Source organism: Tupaia chinensis, unplaced genomic scaffold (genome assembly GCF_000334495.1).
Source record: "Tupaia chinensis unplaced genomic scaffold, TupChi_1.0 Scaffold000275_1, whole genome shotgun sequence".
Classification (NCBI taxonomy): Eukaryota; Metazoa; Chordata; class Mammalia; order Scandentia; family Tupaiidae; genus Tupaia; species Tupaia belangeri.
Window position 1 is genome coordinate 551,212 of NW_006159757.1, and position 8,012 is coordinate 559,223.

An 8,012-nucleotide genomic window follows, 5' to 3' on the forward strand; every position below is an offset into this window, starting at 1 on the left:
AATGTTCTGTACATCCCATGTTGGGAAATACTTATCTGGGGACATAGCTTCATTCTCTCTGTAACTGACCTTGGCTAATAAGCTCCCTGTTTCTCTGATGGCAGGGAATTCACCCCAGGCGGTTCATTCTGATCTGGCTAATAATGGACTAAAATTTAAACCCTGGCCATTTGAGATGTGCCCCTCCCCTCCTCACTCTTGGCTCTAGCTGTTCTCCACTATGTGGGCAAGGCTGCCTAGGACCCTGCTTTTTAATGTGATCCTTTCTCCTAAACTCACCTGGGTTGTTTCCTACATTCCAGCCTCTCCTCTCTAAAACGTCTTTTCTTCTGTGATCCTGGTCAAGTATTCCAGCTTTTATGGGATATGGTACAGAGATTATAAAATATAGGGGGCTGGGGCAGAGATCAGAAAAGGAAAATGTACTAATTTCAGAGATCCATAAAGCTAGCTCTGAATCTTACCAGAACAAGTAGTCAAAACTAACTTCATTTTTTGGAAACAGGGCTTGTCAGGGATGGTGGTAAAGCCAGCCTCAATATTAAAAAGGTAGCTCCTGCTTTTTCATTGGTTGACCATGTTCAAGCCATTGAACTTGTGTTTAATCTATATCCCTCCTTCTCGCCCTCTCTTCCCTCCTTAAGTATTTACTTTGTGTTAGGTACTAAATATAAAAATGAAAAGAGAACCCTTATGTTCAAGGAACTCGCAGTTTGGAAAAAAGCCAGCCTAGCCAACAGTTCAGGCACAATATGATAAACTTGACAATGGAATCAAGGAAAGATTACAGGGCTCTGTAATGAAGGACTCTTGAATCAAAACTTGAGGAGTAAGAGAATTTCATCCACTGGTTAAGGGCTTGAGAAGTGGGTCAGTGGGGATTTTCTAAGAAGGAACTACATACTAAAGGCAGAGATACCTAAGCGAACCTAAGGTGGTTAGGGAGGAGCAATCTGAGCAGTGAAGCTCAAGCTGAGGATGAGCAACAGTAATCAAAGCTTCATGTATTATTCCCTGGATGCAAGGTGCCATGTCAGATGCTTTACATGTATTATCTGATGTCATCTTCAGAGTAATTCTACAGAGGAGGCATAATCATGCTCTTGTTACAACTAAGGCACCTGAGCTAAGATGGGTTTGTTGATTTAAGCAAGGCCCCACTCTCAGAAGATGGAACAGAGTGGGCTCCATTCCCCATGAACTCCAACAGCTATCAATATGTGCGTTGTCAAATCCTTTGAGCCAGGATTCAGTCCCAGGGTTTCCTCGCTCCAAAACCCCCTCCTACCTGGGATGCTCTGCTGTTCCTTCCTGAGTAGACTGTTAAGAGGGGAAGTGGGAGAGGCAGCTGGGCCTATGCCTAGCAGGCCCTGTAGCCCTCCTTATGCACGGCTGCCCAAGGGAAGGAGAACTCCTCCAGCTCTTGCCTGACCCTTATCTCCATTATCCTATTCATTTGTCTCACCTTCCAGCCCCAGCCTGTCTGGGGTTATGTTTTCCCTTCTGTTGGGTTCTGGCACAGGGGAGGTGGCTCTTCTGTGGGTGGTGCACAGGACTAGCTGCCAAGTCAAATATAGTCATAGGAATCGCAGGTTGTTCCTCCAGAGAGTCCTCAGAAGAACTGCCCTGTTGTCACTTCCGAGGTTTGGGAATTTTTCAGCTGCTCTGGGTGTCATCCAGCCTGGTCCTGTCAAGTCATTCAGGAAACCATTCTGCATTGACGTGGCTCTCCCATCCACCTCCTTCCACATCTGTCTCTAAAGGAATTATTGGGATGCTAGGACAAAGCTAAGCTTCTAACCTGTCTGTAGAAAGAGCCAAAGAGAACTACAGAGGACTTGGGTTGCAGCCCACGGGCTTACCAACAACCTTCCCAGACTTCCTGAATCACAGGAATCTTGGTCTCTGCCCTCTCCTGGGCCAGAAAACACAGTGTGATGTAAACTATTCAAACTGACAGATCGCATGACCAGAGCAATCTGTTTCTGAACACTTCTCCACACTGAGATACTGATGTTCTTTTTTTTTTTTTTGAGAGATTTTTCACTGTAGGGCGCGTGCGCTCACCAGACAGACAGAGACATAGAGACAGAAAGCGAGAAATCACCCCCCAGGGGGGATGGTCACGCCGCAATCCCTTCTCCTCCATTCTCCTCTCGGGATCTTGGGCACGCACGCACACGCGCCCGGCGTGAGTTTTAAGCCACCGGGTCTGGGACACGAACCGCGGTCGACTACATGGGAGTCCAGCGACATAGCCATTACGCTAACTGCTGGTTCCCGAGATACTGATGTTCTTGAGCCAGGGACCACAATAGGTTCTAGAAAGCTGACCTTTCCAAAATTGTTGAAGAAAGCATTTTAGTATAGTTGGTTGGTCATGTTGAAAAAACCTGCTTTGTTAACATCTACTTGGAGGTTTAGCATTGGCAGCAGTCCATTGAGATGGAGTTAGAAGGATCCTTGAGAAGGATTACTAAGACCCAAGCTATGATCTGGCAGCCAAGACAGTTAATCATACATTAGTATTTGGAGAAAGTGTGTAAAGGATTCTTGAGAGGCTCTAGTACCAGGTATCTTTGCTGTTCCTTTGCCCTTCCTTCATTCTTTGGCTATAAACCATATTCCCTCCAAGGCCATCTAGTTGTCAGCTCTTACCTCTGGACCTCTGTTTGTGCCTAGTTCCTCTTGAGGTCAGGGTTCAGAATTTCTTCCTGTAAAGGGACAAATAGCAAATATTTTGGGTTGGATCACGTGGTCTCTGTTGCAATTACTCAACTCTGACATTGTAGTACAAATGCCTCCATACACAGTGTGTAAACATTTGAGTGTAGCTGTGTTCTAATAAAACTTGATTCACAAAAACAGGTGGTAGGCCATATTCGAACCAGAGGCCATATCTTGCTGGACATTGCTCTAAATTTTCTCTTTTTTCCTTCTCATTTTTGAATTTGAAGAACAGGAACAAAGTGTGAAAAGACTGTGTTGTTGGAGGACATGCAGTATTGGTCCTTCCCTTATTTTTTACATTTCAGAAGGTACATTTTATCTTGTCTTTACAGATGATTATTAAATTGAAAGCAGCTGCAAAGGTAAGACTCTTCTCAGTGAGAATTTGGTGTCTGCTGCCTCAAAATGGTCATGTTTAAATATTCTTTTTCTTTATCTGGATATAAGGGGTATTCATATATTGTAGAGCAACTCAGGAAAATTTTCTGTACTGTCCAGTGCCAGGGACAGAATGCTTTTTGCCAGAATGCATGAATAAACATATGAAAGGTAAACAATTGAGAATGACAGATGTAACGTAGACAGTAGCATGGGCTCATTCTCTTAGCTTCTCAAGATCTTGATTGTGAAACTTCTCACAACACTTGAGCTTTCTGATGGGAAGGCTAAGTAGACCTCTCCATGAATCTGTCTTGACATGGGAGACAGAAATCAAAGGTCACGTTAAGATCTCAGCCTCACAAATGCACAAGTGCCAATCTGTCCATTCTTCCCCTTGACCTGTGGTCATAAGTATGGGGGAAGATTAATGACTAGTAACCAGTCTGCAGTTCATGTTGGCTAGGCAAAATCTTCTGCTTCCCCCTCCTCCAGCTTCCACTGACACACTCAATGGAAGTGTAAAAGCCAATATCAAAAAACAGAAATGATAAAACATCAAGGGAAAAAATTTGAACAGAAACTCTATTAACAGTACAATTCTATTTTGGTTTAAGGTATTTATCAGTATGTATCTATACCCCCAGAAACAATACTAGGAAGAAATACATTAAAATGTCAACAGTGGCTACTATGCAGAATTACAGATGATTTTAATTTTCCTTTTGTTTGTTTATTGGTCCCATGTATATATTTTAAGTTTTTGAATAAACAGTATGTGTTGTTTTTATAGTTTTAAAAAGTATTACTCTTAAGAGGAAGAATGGATATCCTGGTCTAACTTTTTAAAATAGAAGAGCAGACTCTCCTATGGCAATCTTCCCATCTGCCCTGAACCAAGCATCCTGTTGTCACACGGAAACTTCCAAAGAAAAATTCTGTCATAGGAGAATGCTGGAGGTGCTTAAGCTTTTGGCAGACGAATGAGTTCTCTACCTCAGCCCATCCGAACCCATGTTATGAAGTCCAAGGATGGACCTGTTGGGAATTGTTGCTTCAGGACTGTGCTATTGAACTGTTTCTTTTTGGTTCTTCCTCAAAGAAAATGTGGCAGTACCTGTTTCAGTTTGGCCTGGCCTTTTCCCCTCATCTTCTCAAGTTTATAAAACAAAAACAAAACAAAAAACCCCACAAAACTGAATGAGCAAATAATATGTCTTCTTGACCTTTCTTTCTTGTGTTTTTTTTTTTCCAAGCAATTTTTGAGATTGATTTTCACTTGGAAAGCATTCCAGAGAAAGAAGAGTCTCTTAAGAAAATACACATATTTGAAAAGAGGGCTCTCTTCTAGAAATTCTTACTTTCTTAAGAAAAATGGAATTTTCTTTTAAGGTGATGGCCAGGATTCAGGACGTCTCCTTTAGTTAGGTGGCTTTAATTGGCAGTGGCTCCATTATTTCATGGTGTTAACCTCAATTCATAAGGGCTAGACTCCCCCTACTTGAAAGGCATCACTGCTGTTGCTGAGGAAATCTCGACTCTTTGTGTGGTAAGGAGTCCTGGGCTATGTACGGTTTGCTCTTGATGATATTGCACAAGTTACTGGAGCAACTGATGTCTTTTTGTTCCTAATCACACTCTACCCATTTGGAGAGGCTGTGAGGACCAGAGAATGACATATTTCCCAAGGAACTTACTTTATCCCATCTATTCCTTGCACATTCAACTTGCCTGGAATTTATCATTTTCATCTTAAATGATACCCTCACACACACAGACACACTTCAAGGCCTGCTTCATTCCATCTTTGTTTCTTCATGTAATTGTCAAATTTTCCCTCTTGGCTAGGCTGTGAGTCTTCCTGGAGATGAAATTCATTTTCTTCCTTTGATTCCCCTAGAGTGGGGAACAGCTAGCCCCACAGTCAAAGGGATGCCCATAAAGTGTGTTGGTGTTTTAATCTATGATAATTTATAGAAAGAGGGTGCTTAATGAGAGAGTGGATATACAGTGTTTGGCCATCTGAAACCTTCAGTATACACAGAAAATATCTAGTCTCATACAATAGAAATAATAAGGGTTTTCCAGGAAATCTCCTGTGCCCACCTTACCTTCTTGAGGGGTCTTATTTTGACTAGAAGAGGGCAGTGTTGCATGATGCCCTATAATAGTGGCAGCCCCACAAGCCTAACGCTCATTAAATGACGGGTATTTGGGAAACATTTTACTTGGCTCAGATTTTTAAAAAAATATTTATTTAATTCCATTTGCTGTTATTATCATTTTTAAATTTTGACCAGAGAGAGAGAAACGGAAAGTGAGAAAGCAAGCCTCCAGGTCTGGGACTCAAACCACAGTTGGCCATGTGGGAATCCAGCACTCTTAACCACCATGCCACCTGCCGGCCCGTTGGCTCAGATTTTTTACTGTACAAGAAAAATGGCCAGGGTAACACAGATACAAAGACCAACATGAACTAGGACCTAAGGAATCTGCGGTCTATTGAGGGTGCTGAGATATATCTTACTGCTGCGAGGTACCAGATGTTTGGTGTACGTGAACTGAATCACCATGGGATGTCACAGAGACCTCAGAGGACAGGTTTTACGCCGTGGAAAGCATCATGAATGTGGGCCTGCAGAGCATGTTTAAGGTTGCCTGACAGGGTGTTGAGGACAGTGCTCCAGGCAGATGGCAGAGCATGGGTAGAGGCCCGGAAATGGGAAAGTACAAGACATATTGGAAGAGCAATGAGGAGCCATTCTGCTTTGGGCAGAGTGTGTGAGTAGAGGGACTGTATTAATACAGTAAGACAGGAGATGCAGGTCAGGCCCAGTCACAAAAGCAAAAGATTTTTCAGAGTTTTTTGTTTGTTTGTTTTGTTTTTGTTTTGCTATAGGGCATGTGCATTTGCCAGAAAGACAGAGAGAGACAGAGAGACAGAAAGCGAGAAATCATCCCGCCTGGGGGAGAAGGCCACGCCAGAATCCCTTCTCCTCTATTCTCCTCTCAGAATCTTGGGCACGCATGTACATGAGCCTGGCATGAGTTTAAGCCACCGGGTCTGGGACTCGAACCACAGTTGACTACATGGGAGTCCAGTGACATAGCCATTATGCCAACTGTTGGTCCTGATCACAAATGCTAAGGGTTTTTAGAAATTTAATTCTATCATGTAATAATGATAATAATTCTATCATGTAAAACTGTTCACAGTGAACATTACTATGTAGCGGAGCTTGGTTCTCAGCTCCTTTCAAGTAAAACTCATAAAATCCTAACATTGTGATGATCCCATCGTACACATGAGTAAACAAGAGTTGCCAGTTGGGTTCCCTGAGAACACTCTGAGATGAGAATAGTGTACAGGAGGGTTTTTGGAGGATACTCTGGGACAGGTGGAGGAAGGGGAGGACTGGGCAGAAGCAGAAGTTGGCCTGTGACGCAGTCTCAACAGAGGTGACAGCCTATTCCAGGGGACTCTCAGAGGCTAGATCAACCCTTCAGTGATGTTCCAAGTTGGAATGAGGAGTCCTGGCTCTCATGCTCTTGCATCAATCTGACATTGAGTAGTGGTACCCTAGAGAGAGAGAGTATGAGCTCAGAGCACTCTTAGGTGAGAGGCAGTTTCTGAGAAAAGGCCCTGCTAAGTGCTGTCAGAAGCTGGGGGACAGTACCTCCAGGTTTGAAGGGGTTCTGGCTGATGCAGCACAGAGTCCACTGACCTCGGCATTACACACTTACCCAAGGTCACAGTGCTCAGAAGCAGAAGAACAGGACTGGAAACCAAGGCAGCCTGGCTTCAGAGACCGGGCTTTTGACCACATCACTCTATTGTAGTGGAGATGGTAGGACTCGGGTTATTTCTAAGCAGAGGAAAGTCAAGGCTCAAGCCTTTCTTTGGAAGCATAAGCTTGGTAATGTAGAACAGGTGAGAGAAGGAAGAATGGGGAGTGAGAACACCTCCTCTCAGACACACACACAGACATGCACGTGTAATGGTAGTACTAGCATACGCTACCAAACTCGGAGCGTACCAAAGGGCACACCGTACAAATGAACGTCCTCGCTCCTCTCCCTTCTGCTCTCTGAGTCCTTCCCATATTTTGGTATATTCTCCCCGAGATAGTGTGTGCGGGTGGATGCCACATTTTATACCCTTGGTATCACGCTATACACACTATTCTGTTCCCTTTTTCTATTCCTATGGTTTTTCTTTGTTTTAATCTTCTATGAGTGGGGCTGGGCATCCTTTAAATGTTTGAGATGTTTATATTTCCTTTTCTGTGAATTGTCCATATTCTGTGTTTTTCTGTTTTGGTTTTTTTTTTTTTTTCTTTTACTTCCTGATTCACAGGAGAACATTCTTTTTTGCTATCAGTAACAAATAGACTATCAATTTAAAACACAATATTCTGAAGAAACCAAGGAAAGGCGGTCAAAGAGGGGCTGAGTTTGTGTTGGAGGTCAGGGTGGGATTCCCAGGGTGGAGGGCAAGGAAGGTCACAGTCAAGGACATATGAGGTTTGTTCTCATGCTGGGGACAGTGGGGGTGGGGTGGGGGGCGGTGATAGGGCGACCAGAGCTGCCAGGGTCATTGTTGCGGGCCAAGGGGTGGGGGTGGGGGGAAGGGGGTGAGGAACTCCACAGTCCGCGGGGCAGCTTCCAAGACTAACCTGCCTCTCCCTCCACTGCATTTTTCTCCCCAGCTCATGTGCTCCTCGGTGCAGAAGGCCCTGTTCGAGGAGGAGGACCACGTCAAGAAACTGCAGCAGAAAGTGGCCACCCTGGAGAAGCGGAACAAGCAGCTCCGGGAGCGGGTGAAAAAGGTCAAGAGGTCCTTGCGGCAGGCGCGCAAGAACGGCCGCCACCTGGAGCTGGGTAACCAGAAACTCAGCGCGAAG

At 44.3% G+C, this 8,012-nt stretch overlaps 1 protein-coding gene across 1 annotated transcript in view; it reads left to right on the forward strand.

The window, feature by feature from the left end:
* The window catches only part of CCDC3 (coiled-coil domain containing 3), a 198,956-nt gene that overhangs the window by 153,940 nt on the left and 37,004 nt on the right, over positions 1–8,012 (forward strand). The window contains exon 3 of the mRNA XM_006150074.3: positions 7,818–8,006. Within this exon, the coding sequence (XP_006150136.1) occupies positions 7,818–8,006 (189 nt within the window). The remainder of the gene's footprint in view (positions 1–7,817; positions 8,007–8,012) is intronic.